The 17,575-nt window shown below is 38.6% G+C and overlaps 1 protein-coding gene and 1 pseudogene across 1 annotated transcript in view; both read right to left on the bottom strand.

Moving 5' to 3' along the window:
• Window positions 1-136: 136 nt before the first annotated feature.
• LOC122098084 lies at window positions 137-3,021 on the bottom strand (annotated as a pseudogene).
• A 6,141-nt stretch (window positions 3,022-9,162) lies between these two features.
• Cep162 (centrosomal protein 162) overlaps window positions 9,163-17,575 on the bottom strand; it is a 76,978-nt gene continuing 68,565 nt past the window's right edge. The window contains exons 26-27 of the mRNA XM_042668572.1: window positions 11,091-11,225; window positions 9,163-9,529 (exon numbers count right to left, since the gene is read on the bottom strand). Of these exons, the coding sequence (XP_042524506.1) occupies window positions 9,320-9,529; window positions 11,091-11,225 (345 nt within the window). The 3' untranslated portion in view covers window positions 9,163-9,319. The remainder of the gene's footprint in view (window positions 9,530-11,090; window positions 11,226-17,575) is intronic.

Below are 17,575 nucleotides of genomic sequence, written 5' to 3'. Positions count from 1 at the left end.
TTTTTCATTGGTAATTCCTCAGAAGGAAAGCCATTCATGAGAATTTGGAGCAGTGAAACAATTTCACGCCATAGAGTAGGAAATAATGAGAATAAAAAGGAGTGGAGGGACCTGAAAACCAGCCAACATCATCAATTCAGTTTGCAAAGGCTGGCTGTACAACATAGTCCTCTGGGATTTTCAGCTCCTCTCGCTTCATTTTGTCAGTGAGCGGTCTACCAGAGAAAAACTGACTGCCTGGATCCTCTCCTTCTATTGCATGCACTGTCTCTTCAGGTGGAATACCATGTCTGTGCTGTGTACCACCAGCTTGAAGTCTTTTGCCTGTGGAAAGAGGGCTGAGGTTCATACCCAGAGTTGGGTGGTGGCTCGGGACTATCCAGAGTCTCTATGCCACTTTTCCCTTATCATGTTGATTGCTGGTGCTAGGCAATAGACTGGCATCCTGTCCCTGTTTCTCAGTCCTTCGTAGCACTGCTTAAATGCACCATGTGGTAATGTTATGTTTGCCCCATCGTTCCCGTTCGGGATCATTGCTCTCGAAGGCACGTGCAGCAGCCTTCAAGGCACCCTAAATCTCCTTATGGCTTTCAAAGGCTGATGCATGATTCCAAAATGCATCCCCCTTGCTGCGCAGTTGTCCTGTCTGTCATCCAGGTCGGTGTCTCCCTTTTCAAAGGCTGGTTCTGACCTAGAGCAACCCGGGAGCCCGGTGCAGCCTTGTGCAGGTTGCCAGAGGAGTCCTCCTGGGCATGCGCGCACCTGCCAGTGGAGCTGTGCTGCGTGCGCTTTCTGGGGCTCTTCCACCGCCCCCCCCCGCGCCCACGCCCCCTCTCCCCTCCCTCCACCCCTACTCCCCCCTCCCCTTCCCCCACCCCCACTCCCCCCCTCTGCCTCACCGCGGCCACCGACCCGCACCCCACCCTCGCATGGACCTCAGCCCGCCCATCCCAGGCAGGCCACGGCGCCCACCTAGCCCCTCAGAGCCCAGCGCGCCCCTCGGTCCTTCCAGGCACCGTCGGCCCCAGTCCAGGCGCCGCCGCCCTCTGCACCCTCACATACTTTCTTATCAAGTAGGTAATCTATACACCGTCCAATAGTGTGACAAACTGTAGCTCGTGGCTATGTTAAGATTAAGACAGGCAATTGTAGCTCATCCCTGTAATTCTCACTACTGGGGAAGCTGAAATCCAACGATCACTTTTCAAAGCCAGCTTAGACAAGAACATCTCTGAGACTTATCTCTAGTTAACCTCCCCCACACAAAAATAAGCCAGAAGTAGAGCTGTGTGACTCAAGTTTTAGAGCATTAACCTAGATCCAAAAAGCTCAGGGATGGCACCCTGACCCTGATTTCAAGCCCCATGATTAGCAAAGAATAGAAGACTGAGTATGTGGTTTGGAGTACAGTGCTCACCTAAGATGCATGAAGCCCTGGGTTGGATTTCTCAGTACCACATACAAAAAAGTAGAAGTGGTACTGTGGTTCAAGTGGAAGAGTGTTAGCCTTGAGCAAGAGAAGCTTTGGGACAGTGCCCAGGCCCTGAATTCAAGCCCCAGGACCAGAAAAAAAAATCAATTTCTCTCAACTGCACCAGCTGTGTATATTCTATTGTTCATAAGAAACAATAGAATCATAGAACTGTGATTCTATGATTGTAGAAATGTAATGGACAGTATGGATCTTAAGTACTTTGAGCATCAGGATGTACATGAGTTTCATGACAAGTTTGAGATTTCTTTTTGGAGAAGAATACTGAGGTTTGAACTGAAGGGCTTTACACTTGCTAGATAAGCAAATTACCATCTGAGCCATGCCCTCACCCCAGCCTTTTTTTGCTCTGCTCTAAATCTTAGAACTCATGTATAGCTTTGTATCATCATTAGCAAGGTCTGTATTTACTCCACTGCCCTCTGCTGGTCAAAGTTTTGTAACTGTAAAAAAAGAATTTTTTTTTTTGGGTTGGCAAATAGATCAGCCCCTTGAAATCAAATTTCCTGCCAGGATCCAATGGCTCATGCCTCTGAACCTAGCTGCTCAGGAAGCTGAGAGCTGAGACTCTCAATTCAAAGCCAGCCTGCACAGACAAATCCAAGATGTTTCTCTAATGAACCAGAAAAAAATTGCTGGAAATGGGGATGTGGCTCAAGTGGTAGATTTAACAGTTGAGTAAAAAGCTGAGAGCCAAGGGACCTAACTTCAAACCCCACAGTACCAAAAGAAAAAATCCTGACCCTCTTCAAGCACCAGATGATACATCCAAGAAATACAAATGGAATTTTAACAGACCATCACTTAACAAGTGAATGGGGATGTCAATTTTGCTGCACTATACACAGCATTATTTGTCAAAAGAGGTCAAAACTGCTTGATTCACACAGAAAGGCTTTCATTCCTTGCCACAACAATATTCAGTGCATTAATTTCCTGCTGTATTGCTCAATATAACTTAAGCATATTGAAAGGATCCTTCACATCCATCCCAGGGCAAGCAGGCATAGGAGAAAGATTGTTACAAGGTTTATTAGAGGAGCCATATTTTCCCCAAGAGGGAGTACAGGGCATCTGTCCCTATCCAGGGAGCAGGAGGGTCTAGGGGCAGGAATGGAGGTAGGTGGGAGCTCAGGTGGGTCTGGGTGGAGAGAGGGAGTGGCCAGCTGTAGGGCTGGAACTCCAGGGCAGGGAAGAGCTCAGGTCTGGAAGAGCTGAGGACCAAAGGTGGGGCTAATGCTAACACATATTAATTAGGTTCTGCAGTTTCCATGAAACCATGTTACATTTGCCATTCTAAAGGTTATCATGGTAAGTCCTAACACACATGAGAACCAAACAAAACAGCAGACTCTTTTTACTAAATTACTGGAAAGTACAGCTCTGCAGGCCTAGAGAATTACTCACAGCAATTGGTATTTCTAATCTGCATGCAAAAATGTTGCAGCTTGTGCCTACTTTAATTCATTTTTGACAATTGTATTTAGAGAGACATAATCAATTACAGCAATTTCTATTTTAACCACCATTATTTCCCCTTAACAAAAATGTGGGAATCAAGCAGTGTTTTATTCACATTCTGCAACTTAATCATGGCATTTCCAGCTAGCAGCAGGAGTGGCCAAAGCACATGAATCGCATTTTATTTTCTACATTGGAACTTGAAAAACTAAAGACAAAGCCTCACTTGGCTGTAGCATAAAACCCACAAGATATAAGACCAATCCAAACCAGTAAAAGCTGACAAGTATAAGCATACAAAAAGTCTGCATCATTTATTCCAAGTAGAAGTTGACATTCCAATATTAAGCAATTGATGTAGAAATATGTTTTGTCTTCAACTACATTGTTTGCTTATAATAAATGTTTTAATTTCTTAAGTTTAACCAAGAACTCATTTTTAATATGACAGATGGGGAACGAGAGTTGAAGACAAAAATGGCAACTATTATTTGCAGTCCTTGCTCTTTTGGTCTCTCTTAGCCTTAAAAAGGAGTGCAGTGGGATGATAGTCTTTCTGTATAGCTGCTTAATTTTGGAAGAAGACTGTTGTCTCTACCTTGAAAAAAGGAATCAGAAGTCATTTCCTGCTCTAATTTAGGCAGTAACATGGGAAGTTCAGTTGGTAAGCTGCCATAAGGACCAAAACATGATTGGAACACATCATTATTCTAATTTTAAAAAAGCCAGATGCTGGTAGTTCACCTCTATAATTCTAGCTACTTTAGTGGCTGAGTTCTGAGGATCTTAGTTTAAAGGCAATCTTGTCAGACAAAACTCACAAGACTCCAAGTAACCAGCAAAAAGACAGAAGTGTGCTCAAGCACACAGAGAAAAAGCTGCTTGAAGAACATGAGGTCTTGATTCAAGAGCCAGTACTGGCACAGATAAAGCCTTTCTTATGGTTCAAATTTATAGTCCTTTTGGACTTGCAATGTGGCCTACGTAATTTTACCTTTCCTTGAGTGATTTTTGCCCTTTGTGGAGACCCAGTTCCCTATAGATTCCATGAAATTAAAGAGATCACCTGCATATTCAAATTAGGATTCATTGTATGACATTAATGACCTTAATTTCTGTTGAGTTTTTAGTTGCACATTACACTGAGCTAGTGAACCAATCTCTGCTGCTAATATTCATCCACCAACAGTCTATTTCTTTCCCCAATCCCCCAGTACCCTGTATTTCCCCAATCCCCAGTACCCTGGCTATTTTTTGTCATTAGATTTAGTATTACCCCCTTGTAAAAACTAGAAACAAGATCATAATAGCTGAAAAGCCAACAACATCCTAGAATTGCTTTCCAGCAGTGTGATCACAAAATGCCTTTGCAGAAGGATCCAATCTGTAAGGATTAGCCATGGTTAAACTTTTTAAGTGGTTAAGCAATAATAGAAGACTTACCATTTTCATCAAATTTGGTACTTCAGAATAATTATAGCTGGCAACATTATACCAGCACTATATTCATGTTACAGTTAGGAACATTGTATACATCACTGATTTAGAAATAATTGGGTTGGCAGATGCCCCTCAGTAGATGAATGGATCAAGAAAATGTGGTATATATACACAATGTAATTCTACGCCTCCATCAGAAAGAATGACATTGCCCCATTTGTTAGGCAATGGAAAGACTTGGAAAACATATTAAGTGAAGTAAGCAAGGCCCAAAGAAACATAGGTCCCATGGTTTCCCTTATTTGCAATATCTAGTATATGTCTGAGTCAAGCAGAAAAGGTCAGATAAGGTGATGTTAGGGAAATGAACCCTAAGATATGTATTCAAATGTTTTTTTCTTTCATGCGATTATTTCTAACACATTTATAAGAGTATTTCTTTGTTGCTTTGTATGTCCCTCCCCCACAGTATAACCCCTGCTTTTCACTGTATTTGATGTCGGTATAATTTGTGGAGGGGAAGGGGAAAAACAAATAGTTTAAATAGGGATACAGGTGGACCCATTGCAACAATGAGATGTACAAGTCAGTCGTACAACTTTGGTTGTGGGGGGGTGGGGATAGGGAGGAGGGGGAGTGGGGAGGATTGGGTGGGGGGGGCAGAGGCAGGATGGGAAGGGATGGGAAGGGGAAACAAAGGAGGAGGCTACAATGCTCGATAAGAAATGTACTCATTATCTTGCCCATGTAATTGTAACCCCTCTGTACAGTATTTTCACAATTAAAAAAAAAAAAAGAAAGAACTGGGTTGGGTAGATTTTTCCTATCTTTGGCAGTTAGAAGGTTTCTGTATTTGGAGACCACAAAGAATTTAACATAGGAATCAGTCAAAATTAGCACATATGTCATACATATATATTAATTTTATCTTTTACCTTTGAAGTAAAATTTAGAATTTTGGGCATGGTATATTTATACAGGTATAAATCATAGATACAACTCAGACTTCTGACAGTGCAAATGAACCCAAACAGGCCTGATCTCTCTGACCAAGTACATCCTCTGTATACAAAGTCCATTTAGCTCAACGAACATTGTACAAAGCATTTTGGCTGCTTTAAATTTATGTACTCAATAAATGTTTACATAACACTTGAATAAAGTTTAGACGTATAGCCCACACATTTTTAAGAATATTAAAGTTTAATCACTTGATATAAGGTTTTGATATAGATATTTAAATGAACTCCAATTAGAGCTATTTATTAGCTTGTCATTAGTTAAATGGTGGAGGGCGAGTATGTTATTGTTACATCTCCACACATGTGCACACTGCATTCCACTCAATCCCACCCCTCTATCAATCTCCCTGCCACCTCTCCCCCTAAAAAAATTTCCCAACAGGTACACTGTTACATTTTCATAGTGCAAATCTATTTGACAATATATAACTTTCTTCATCCTCTCTTGTTAAAACAAGAAGTCTTTGGGAGAATATAAAAATTTTATCACCCATAAGCTAGGAGGAAATCAGTGAATCATTTGATCTTTGTGTGAAAGAGATCCAGGAAGTCAAGGCAGAATATTGGCTTCATTATCTGCTAAAATGTTTTTTATTTTTATTTTTCGTTGGTTGTGGGGCCTGAACTCTGTTGTGGGACCTGGGTGCTGTCCCTCAGCTCTTTAGCTCAAGGCTAGTGCTCTACCACTTGAGCCACAGCACCACTTCTGGCTTTTTCTGCTTCTGTGGTGCTGAGGAATTGAACCCAGGGTCTCATGCATGCAAGGTAAGCAGTCTACCACTGAGTTACCTTCCCAGCCCCTACTAAAATGTTTTTATTGTATTGGGACCAATTGGGAATTGACTGGGGCTCAATTAGTGGGAACTAAGGCATCCTTAGCCTACAAGGACTGCCAGTTTGGACATGAATCCACCTTAGAAGAGCAGTCCTCTCTTCACTGTGTCCTCTTATGGCATGGTAGCCTGTCCCTGGATAGTGCAGCCTATTCTTAGGGAACTTGATCTATTCTTCACATTTATTACATTCCCCCTTCAGATTACTGAAATCGACCTGTTGCATAGAGTTTTCCAGGTTACTCCTTGAAGATGCTTTTCTTTAGAGGGAAATTTCCCATTTGTAATCATGGCCATCATTGGAGCTTGATTTCTAGCAAATAATTAGGCCTACTCCTCTGCCTGTAACTGGCCCATCAACCTTGGTTTTCCTATGTCAATCCTACACAGTACACAGTGGATTTTATTCTCACTTACATGATAGGTGATAGGGCAATATACTGAGCATAGCAGCACAAGGTTATCAAAGCAGGCTTCAAAGACAGATTGTGGGATGGGAGGACTATCTCAGTGGTAGAGCATTTGTTTAGTATGTACAGGCTTCACACAAAACATAGCACCATATGATATAAAAATGGAGACAGAAAGAACAGAGCGGATCAAAGGGGATTGCAGGAATTGGCTTTGTTCTGTTGGGGAAGTAAGCCCAAAAATCTACTGTCTGCTTGCTGAAGAACTAGAAAAGCCAGCGAGCTTACTCTAAATTCAAAAGCCCCAGAAATAGGAAAGCTGCTGCTGATATTATCAAGGTAAAGGATCTAAGAAAGTGAGGGTCTTCTGGTGTGTATCCTGGAGTTTGAAGACAAGAACCTGGAGTTCTGATGTGCAAGAGCAGAAGATGGTTGTCTTAGAGTAGATTATGTCTCTCCCCACCTCATTTGCTCTAACTAAATCCTTCTCTACAATTTGAGTGTTTTCAGTCCCATCCTAGGTGATGGTGAATCTTTCTTGGTCCAATAGTTCAAATATCAATCTCCTTCCATAATAATCTCACAAACATACCTAGAAGTAACCTACCTGGAAACGCCTAAAATTAACTACTAAGAGTGGAAGAGGACTGACCATTTCTGGAATCTTAAATTTCTTAAATATTCACGAGAGACTTCCTAAGTCAAAAAGCATAAGTGTCCATCCTCTGTGTTCTTGACCATTGAGGGCAATGACTAAAAATTGGGCCACAGTTTCTAAGGTTTTTAAGTTTTAACAAATACCTAGGAAATCTTTATTCTGTAAATAGAACTGAAGATCTTCCACATGCAGGACATACTCAAAACCAGAGAATCCTCATCAAAATAGGCTATATCTTTTGCTAATAATTATTTGATATGTATACTTCTGTGCTTTAGATCCAGCTGTGTGTTTTTAGGATGGATGGCCAATGTACAGAGCTAGTTGAAAAGACAAATGGAGGGATGGTGCAGATGTGGATTCAGACAGGCTAAGCAGATTAACTATAGTAGATAAAAGATACACAAAGGCACACACAAAGAATAATCAAAATAAATTATTGGCAACTTAAAATTATTTTACAGTAGAAAGCAGTAAATTATAATGCTTGCAATACCCTGTTAGGAAAAGTACATTACAAAATGTTGCACTCCCTATCTTTTAACAACTTTCACACCTGAAATCTATGACCCACAAATTCACCAACAACTAGTTCACCTGGCTTTTGTAATTATCACCTGGGAATGTGATTCCTGAGCGCTTGGAATATGGCCAGTCTACACTGAGATGTGCTATAAATACAAAATACACTGTAAAGGCTTAAAAATTGTCTATCTTAATTGTTGTTTTTTTTTTTTTACTCTTTTTTGATGTGGCCACTACCAAAATTAAAATGACATATGCAGTTCAGATTCTATCTCATTAATGCTAGGTAAGAATATTCTAAAACAAACTGACTTCAGTTTTGACTAAGCTTTTAGATGGGGATTGCCAGGGCTGAAGGCATGGATTAGTAGTAGACTGCATGCCTGGCAAGCACAAGGCCTTGTGTTCAAACTCCAGTACTGTCTCCTCCACAAAAAACGAATGGTGAGACAATTACCAGTTATTACCATGCATATTTGTATTTTTTTCTAATACACATAGATTACTTTTTCAATAGAAAAGACAAACTTGCCAGGTGTCAGTGGTTTACAATGTAATCCTAGCTACTTGGAAAGACTGCAGTTTGAGGCCAGCCTGGGGCTACATTCAGATTATAGCTAGGTACAGTAGTACATGCCTATCATCTCAGCTATGTATAGGCCAACCTAGAAAAAAAAGTCCAGATTGGCCAAGACAAAACATGAGATTTTATCTAGACATAACTAGTACACAAAGGGCGGGAAGCCTGGCACAGGCAGTAGAGCACCTGTCTAGCAAGTCAAAGCTGAGTTCAAACTATCACCACTGGAAAAAAAAAAATCCCCAAATTGTGGTTATACTTTTCAAGTGACCAAAAATTTGTACTGTTATTTATGAGATGAAGCTTAAACAATGAAAATATCAGATTTTGCCTATTATGAAATGTATTTTTTCCCACCATACAACCATGAGTTGTATGAAAGAACCACTAGGAAATAAAAATGGGGAACACAAGAGAACTCACTATATTCGTGTATACAAGTTACAATTCTCATCTGGAATTAAGAGAGGAAGCTCTATAACATGACAGCTGACAAGATCCTCTATACTATTGGGCCCAAATTCCTGTACCTTTTCCTAGCAGAAAGAGGAGCTGTTTCTGTCACAAAGAAAAATACAAATCATATTTCATCAGTTACAATCTGGCTGAGAATGTCAACTTTCTTTCCATTCTATTTGCAAATGAAATGCTTTACAATCAATCTTATTGGCTATAAATATCTGGCATTATGGATCCTGTCATAAACCATTTAAAATATGATAATTATTTTCAGTGAAGTACATCATGATAGTTGTTTTTCTTGGTTAAGGGTGATTTATTTTGAAATGCTGCTTTGCTGCTGTTCACTTCTGGCAATACTTTTTTTTTTTTTTCAAAAGGTGTATAATTTCATCCATCTTCAGGCCTTTTGATAAAGGTCATTGAATAATTCAAGTTTCTAGTAAAATTGTGGTGCAGTCACTTCATCTGTAATAGCAACTGGTACCACCACCCCCTGGCGGTGTAGCTCCCGAAGAACATCTAATATTGAGTCTAATTCTGTTCGGAATTTGTCTAGTTCACGATTCTTTAATTGTGCAAGTCTTTTCCATTTCTCAATTTCTTTGTTTTGCTCATTTTCTACTACTTGGTGTGTTTTCTGTATTATCTGCAAACACAAGATTGCATATTATCATTACAATTCGCAGTGGGAGCGAAAAACATTTAACCATCTCAAGAGCTAAAGTGGAACAAATGTTGTGTAGGGGACACCTGGGGTTTCTCTGGGGTACTTAGGTCAACCATAAAACTCTGTGTGTCTATTTTCTGCTTTAAAAGGGTACATAAGTTTCAGTTTCTTACGGACTGAATGTCTATGTCCTGCTCAAATTCATATGTTGAAGCCCTATTTGCTGATAGTTGTGCTATATCTAGAGGGAGGAAAAAAGTTAAGGTCATAAAGACTGGGCTTCAATCTGATTAAATTAGTTTCATTAGAAAAGACATTAGAACGCTCCTTTGCCTTTTGGCCATGCAAGAACAAAAGAATGCCACTTGCAAGCCAGGAAGATAGCCCTGACCAGAAATCAAATTGACCAGACCTTAACCTTGGACTTTTGATCTGGTCTCCCAAACTGTAAAAAGGCTTCTTTTTTTGGTGTTTTCATGACCCAGTACAAGATATTTTTGTTAAGGGAGCCCAAGAAGACTAAAACATTGTTCAAGCACAGCTGAATATTGGCATCAAGGCATGTACCTAAAATGCATCATTTCTTATATCTGCTATTTTAAATTTTTATTAATTTATCTGTAACTAAGTGTAGGCAATGTAGCTAATGCTAGGTATATAACATTTTAAAGGTCATCTTTTAACAAATTTCTAAATTTGTTGAAATTAACATTGTAATGATCATCTTTTAACAAATTGCTGAATTTGTTGAAATTAAATATGAACATTGTTTCTAAGTAAAATGTAAATTTTCTAAACAAATTTTTATTATCTTTAGGTAGTTGTAAAAAGGAAGTCCCACTTAACAAAGTACGTTATGAATGCAATGCATCTTTTCAACATTCTCACCCTCCTTTGACTCACTCTTTCAGTATATACAATGAATTATTGCCTGCATCGTCCCCTCTTCATTTGTCTACTTATCCCTCTCCCTTCGGCTCCACTTCCTCTTGCAAATACCCATTTCCTGGTGCTTATTTTGTTGAGCTTTGTCTTTGTCTTTTTAGGTACCTATCAATAATAATGGGAGATAGATAGATAGATAGACAGGCAGACAGACAGGTAGGTAGGTAGGTAGATGATGGATAGATCTCCAAATATAAGGAAAGTCAATCTTGAAGTATTTAAGATTTTTCTTTTTGTTGAACTCTGGGCCTGGGCGCTGTCCTTCAGCTCTTCAGTTCAAGGCTAGAGCTCTACCACTTGTGCCACAGCACCACTTCTGATTTTCTGGTGGTTAATTGGAGATAAGAGTCTTATGGACTTTCCTTCCCGGGCTGGCTTTGAACTGCAATCTTCAGATCTCAGCCTCCTGAGCTAGGATTATAGGTGTAAGCCACTAGCACCTGGCTTTTAAGTCTTCTTAAACAAATCAGTTAATAACTTTTAAGAGAAAATCAAATAATAATTTAATGGGAAGATTTAAGGAAACAACTTTTGGTACAGATGCCAAAATTATAGCAAATAAAAAGCACTTAAAAATGAGAAACTTTCTACTTACCTGCTGAAGTTCCTGTTCTCTTTGCTTGTGTCTTATTTCCATCTGTGTAATTTTCTTTTCTAATCCCATGAAATGTTTCATCTCTGGTGTATGATTTTCTTTGGCTTCTCTCAATTCTTCTAAGAGTTTTGTAATCTAAAATTGAAATATACATAAAAAATTATATGCTCTCAATGAAATAATTCTTTTTCAACAGGTACATTTTAAAAATGAAGAACATGTATATAAAACTTCTCCAGATATGGGGCTGGGAAGGTAGCACAGTGGTAGAGTGCTTGCCTTGCATGCATGAGGCCCTGGGTCTGATTCCTCAGCACCACATAAACAAAAAGAAAAAAAACCAAAGTGGAGCTGTGGCTCAAGTGGTAGAAAGCTAGCCTTGAGGTGAGGAGCTGAGGTACAGTGCCCAGGCCCAGAGTTAAGGCCCCACAACCGGACCCCTCCCAAAAAAAAAAAACCAAAAAACTTCTTACTTTGTTACTTTTAGTATTAGAAAATACCCTTAAAATATCTATTACAACATATAGTCTTTAATGCACAGAGTTCAATGACTATATCTTCTTTTTGTTTGTTTTGGGTCCGGTCGTGGGGCCTTAACTCTGGGCCTGGGTGCTGTCCCTCAGCTCTTCAGCTCAAGGCTAGCACTCTACCACTTGAGCCACAGCGCCACTTCCAGCTTTTTTTCTTTTTGCTTATGTGGTGCTGAGGAATTGAACCCAGGGCCTTAGGCATGCAAGGCAAGCGCTCTACCACTGAGCCACCTTCCCAGCCCTATATCTTCTCTTTTATCATTGTAATTGTCCTGTAACATAATCATTGAGCAATTCTTACCAACTTATCTTACAATAAAGCTATGTATAAATGAAAGGCAATGTGGTACAAGGCTCTCTATCTGTGTTGGAGCTGAGAATGCAGAGGTAGTGGGAAGGCAGTCCCTGTCCTCAGGAAGGTTAACCTAGTATACAACTTTCACTTTCATACCACAGCACACAAGCAACACTTATATTTTTATAGTACCCAGGAATAAAATGGAAGTAATTTGAAGGATCTTTAAAATATGCTTAGTGAGCCAAGTAGTTACATTTTCTTTACACTATATAATTATGAAGTGAAATTTCACCAGGAATCAGATTTTGCTCACTGTTAACATCAAGAAGATAAACAAGAAAATAAGGATGGATAAAATTTCACCAGGAATCAGATTTTGCTCATTGTTAACATCAAAAGATAATAAACAAGAAAATGAGTATGGATAAAATTAACACACTGTTTTTTTTTAAACTTATAACTTTTAAATTATCTTAGCTTGATGCAATTCATTTGTTAATTTCCTTCTCTATTTACTGACCCTCTGGAATTCTACTCAGGAAGTTCTTGCCTATGCCAATAATTTTTTTTTAATTTAATATATATATTTTTTATTGTGAGAATGCCATACAGAGGAGTCACAATTACATAGGCAAGATAATGAGTACATTTCTTATCAAGCATTGTTGCCTCCTCGTTGTTTCCCTTCCCATCCTTTCCATACTCCTCCCCTTCCCCTACCCGATCCTCCCCCGACCCCTCACCAAAGTTGCTTATGCCAATAATTTCTAATGTTTTTTCTACTACTTCCTATAGTAGGTTCAAGGTTTCAGGTCTTCCTTAAATTGAAGTCTTAATTCATGTTTTATTGATATTAGTAGAAGGTGAAAAGACAGGTGTCCAATTTTAGTGTCCCCAACTCCATTTTTAAAGAAGCTATCTTTGCTGGGTGCTGGTGGCTCATGCCTGTAATCGTAGCTACTCAGGAGGCTGAGATCTAAGGATACCAGTTCAAAGCCAGCCCAGGCAGGAAAGTCCCCGAGACTCTTTTCTCCAATAAATCACCAGAAAACCAGAAGTTGTGCTATGGCTCAAGTGGCAGAGCTCTAGCCTTGAGCTAAAGAGCTGAGGGACAGCGCCCAGGCCCAGAGTTCAAACCCCATGACCACCCCCACTCCCCACAAAAAAAGGCTATCTTTTTTTCCAACCTATATTTTCTAACTTTGTCAAATATTACATGGCTACATAGGCTTACTTCTGGCTATCTGGATATATGGATTTATGTCTGGGGCTTCTAGTCTATTACACTGGTGTTCAGGTCTACTTTTGTGCCAGTAGCAAGCTGTTTGGGGGACTATAGTGCTGTAGAAAAGTTTGAAGTCTGAAATTGCAATACTTTTGTCACTGCTTAAAAAATATTATTTATTTCATTGTTATTATAAAGGTGATGAACAGAGGGATTAAAATTACATGAGTCAGGTAATGAATACATTTCCTTTTGTACAGTCTCTTCTCTCCCAGTCCCTCTTCAATCCCCCTATCGCCCCATCCCGTTTCCACCCGTGAATTACACAGTTTACTTTCATCAATGCCCAATGAGCTCCACTGTTGCATGTTTTCATCCCTTTTTCCCTTGAGTTTGTACCCTTACCCTCCCAAAGATATACATGTAAATATACCGTGGATAAAGACAGAATCATCAAAAAAAAAATTAAGGCTGGGCACTGGTGGTTCACACCTGTAATCCTAGCTACTCAGGAGGCTGAGCTTTAAGGATGGCAGTTCAAAGCCAGCCTGGGTAAGGAAAGTCCATGAGACCCTTATCTCCAATGAACCACCAGAAAACCAGAAGTTGTGCTGTGGCTTAAGTTGTAGAGCGCTCACCTTGAGGTAAAGCACTCAAGGACGTGCCCAGGCCCAGAGTTCAAGCCCCACAACTGACCAAAAAAAAAAAAAAAAATAGTTTTTTGCTCCCCCCCTCCCAGAATTGCTTTGATTATTTATTATTGGGTTTTTCCATATGATTTTGTTTATTGTTTTCTATATCACTATGAAGAATGACTTTGGGATTTTGATACACTGAGTTTGTGGATTGCCTTTGGCAGTATAGCCATTTGTGGGGATATTAATTCTAATGATCCATGAACTTCTTAGGAGCTCTTGCCACTTTCTGGAGTTTTCTTTTTTTCAAAGTTTTAGTTGAAGTGTACTTTACTTCCTTGGTTAGGTTTATTTATAGGAATTTCTGTTATAAAATAACTGTTACATAGGGAATTAATTTTGTTTTATGCAGAAGAGCTTGTGATTTTTGTGGGGTGATATTCTATATACTGCTAGTCACCAAAATTATTTATTAACTCTAGGAGCTTGGGGATGGAGTTTCCTCTAAGGTCCTTTAACTATAGAATCATAACATGTACAAATAGGGGTAGTCTTCCTGTCCTACTTTGAGTGAGTTTATGTTTTTCTCTTGCCTTCATTGTATGGCTAGGAATTCTAGTACTAAATTAAAAAGGAATGTAGAGGGTAAATATCCTTGTCTTATTCATGATTTTGGATAAAATGGACTCTACATTTGTCATAAATAGACTTTAGTATGCTGAGATGTTCTTTCTATTCCTAGATTTTCCAGAGCTTTTATCAAAAAAAGGATGCTGGATTTTGTTGAAGAGATTTTCTGCATTTATTGAGATGATCATGTGATTTTTGTTTTTGGTTTTGTTAATGTTATTTTATATTTACTTACATATATTTGCATCCCAGGAATGGTATTATATGATTTTTTAAAATTAGTAGTTGAATTTGGTTAGCAAATATTTTATTAAGGAGTTTTGGGTTTATATTCTCAGAAATTGGCCAATAGGCTTTTTGTTGTTGTTGAATCTTGTTTGGTTTGGAAATGTGAAATTCTGTCTTCATAGAATGAGTTTGGTAATGACTTCTCCCTTTCTAGTTCATGGAAAAGTTTGGGATATACTGGTGTTATTTTTTTTTAAAGGTATTTTAGATATTTACTTTAATTTCATTACTTGTAGTTATTTTTAAATGGTTATCCTCTTAATTTTGGTACATTGAGGCTGTTATCTAGGAATACCTCAGTTTCTTTAAGATTTTCCAACTGGCATAAAGGTTTCCCTATATTATAATGTTCTCATTTTTGTTATGATATCCCCCCACTTAATCTCTAATTGTATTTCGTGGATGTCTCCTTTTGGTCAATTTTTTTTCCCAAAGAACTTTTTGTTTTATTCTTTGTACAGTTCTTTTAGTCTCCTTTATTTCAAATCTGATCTTTATTCTTTCCAACTACTGGGTTTGGCTTGTTCTTGTTTTTCTAAAAGCTTGAGGTATGGCATTAGTTTATTCATTTGAGATTTCTCTATTTTGTTGATTTAGGCAGTCTTAAACTATAAAATTTTGACTTAAAACTGCCTTTTCTGTTTCCCAAAGCTTCTGGTATTTTGTTTTGTGCTTTCATTTGATTCCAGGAACTTTTAGATTTCCATTCTTACTTCTTTAATGTTCTACTTATCATTCAGCAATGTGTTATGAATTTGAGTATATTCTGTGGTTTCTTTTACTGTTAAGCTCTAATTTTATTCGATTATGGTCTTACAGAATACAGAGGGTTATTTCAATGTGCTTATATTTGACCAAGAATATGGGCTAATTTTTTTTGTTTTTTTGTAAGTTGTAGGGCTTGTACTCAGGGTCTGGGCACTGTCCTTGAGCCCCTTTGCTTGAAGGTAGCACTCTACCACTTTGAGCCATAGCTCCACTTCCAATATGGGGTACTGAATGTGGATTATGAAACTAGCAGGTTAAAAATTCTGTAGCTGTCTGAGAGGTCAAATTGGTCAATGGGGTCATTTAAATCTAATATTTGAGTTTTTCTTTCCTGGATGAGCTATCTGTTGGTGAGAACAGGTGTTGAGGTTTTCAACCAACTTTGTATTTGGATCCATGTGTATCTTTTAAATATTTTTAAATATTTTTGCCAGTCTTAGGGCTTGAACTCAGGGCCTGGGTGCTGTCCCTGAGCCTCTTGGTGCTCAAGTCTAGAACTCTACCACTTGAGCCAGAATGCCACTTCTGGCTTTATCAAAGTAGTTTATTGGAGATAGGAATCTCACAGACTTTCCTGCCTGGGCTGGTTTCAAACTGATCCTGAGATCTCCCCTCCTGAGTAGCTAGGATTACAGGCTTTTTAAATGTTTTATATGGAAACAGCTGTCAACTAAGAACAATGATACTAAAAAATAAATCACCTCTACCAAAATTGAATATAAAATTTAAAAAATATAAAAGTGGGGCTGGGAAGGTGGCTCAGTGGTAGAGCGCTTGCTTTGCATGCATGAGGCCCTGGGTTCGATTCCTCAGCACCACATAAGCAAAAAGAAAAAAGCCAGAAGTGGCTCTGTGGCTCAAGTGGTAGAACGCTAGCCTTGAGCTGAAGAGCTGAAGAACAGCGCCCAGGCCCGAGTTCAGGCCCCACAACCAGACCCCCCCAAAAAAATAAATAAAATAAAAGCAAATTAAATTGATCTAAATATATGAAATGTGCAGCATCCTTGAAATCAGTTATCAAGAATAGAAATGATTTACAAAAGCCCAGAGAGTGGCTTATAGAATATACCGTGGTGATGAGTGCTAAGCATAAAAATTTTGTCTGTGATTATCAAAAATTATGTAGGAAAAAAACTGAATCTTGATTTCTGAACTGCTGGAGGGATAGTTATATATTAAATAGTTCAATAACCATTTCAATTTATGTAAATTTCTTTTAAGGGGCTTCTGGAGAACAAACCCAAGGCATATTGAGCAGGTACTCATTCCAGTCTTGTGTCAATTTTTTAAAGGTTATCCTTATTCAACATTTCCCGCCCTTGTTGTCTTATGTTACACCTTTCTGTTCTTGTGAAAGAATCAGTAAAATGCCAATATGGAGAGTTATGATGGAGATATGGCTGAAGAGCAGTGAGATAATGAGTGAGCAATGCCTAAAGAAGTGGGCCATAGATTTGCTAAGCCAGCTATAATTCCACTGAGTCTTACTGGGAAAGTTATAGCGGGCCAGTGCTAGGCAGTATGTTAACTAAGCATTCTGTAACTATTGTGCCATTTAACTCATTAAATGTGAGCTCCACAAGAATAAATTTCTGTATTCAGTATCTTCAACACCTACAGCTCTCTGATGACTTTTAATGCTGGAATTGCTTTCTGTATGATAGTTGGTAACCTAACCTTAGGCAAGTTATTTTACTCTCTTAACATCAATTTCCCCATCTCTAAAATGAGAAAAGTACTATGTATCCTTTTGGGTTGTGATGAATCAAATATAATAATGCATGTAAAGCACTTAGCACAGTCTATAGTACAGACCAAATACTATAGTATTTTTAGTATTACTAGTATTATTATAACTTATAAAAATGTTATAAAAATTTAAAAAAGAACTAGTAAATTTAGAAAAGAACTAGTAAAGATATATACTGATATGAAAAGATTTATAGATATTGTTAGGCTAAAAATCATACAGAAATTTGCTCTTGTGGAGCTCACACTTAATCAATTGCACAATAGTTATAGAATGCTTATTTAACATACTGCCTAGCACTAGCCCACTAGAACTTTCCTGCTAAGACCCAATGGAATTATAGCTGGCTTAGCAAAACTAT

The sequence above is a fragment of the Dipodomys spectabilis genome, unplaced genomic scaffold (assembly GCF_019054845.1).
Source record: "Dipodomys spectabilis isolate Male_0828 unplaced genomic scaffold, ASM1905484v1 ptg000457l, whole genome shotgun sequence".
NCBI lineage: Eukaryota > Metazoa > Chordata > Mammalia > Rodentia > Heteromyidae > Dipodomys > Dipodomys spectabilis.
The sequence above is the reverse complement of the archived record's forward strand: the minus strand, read 5'-3'. Positions and strand labels throughout refer to the sequence as shown.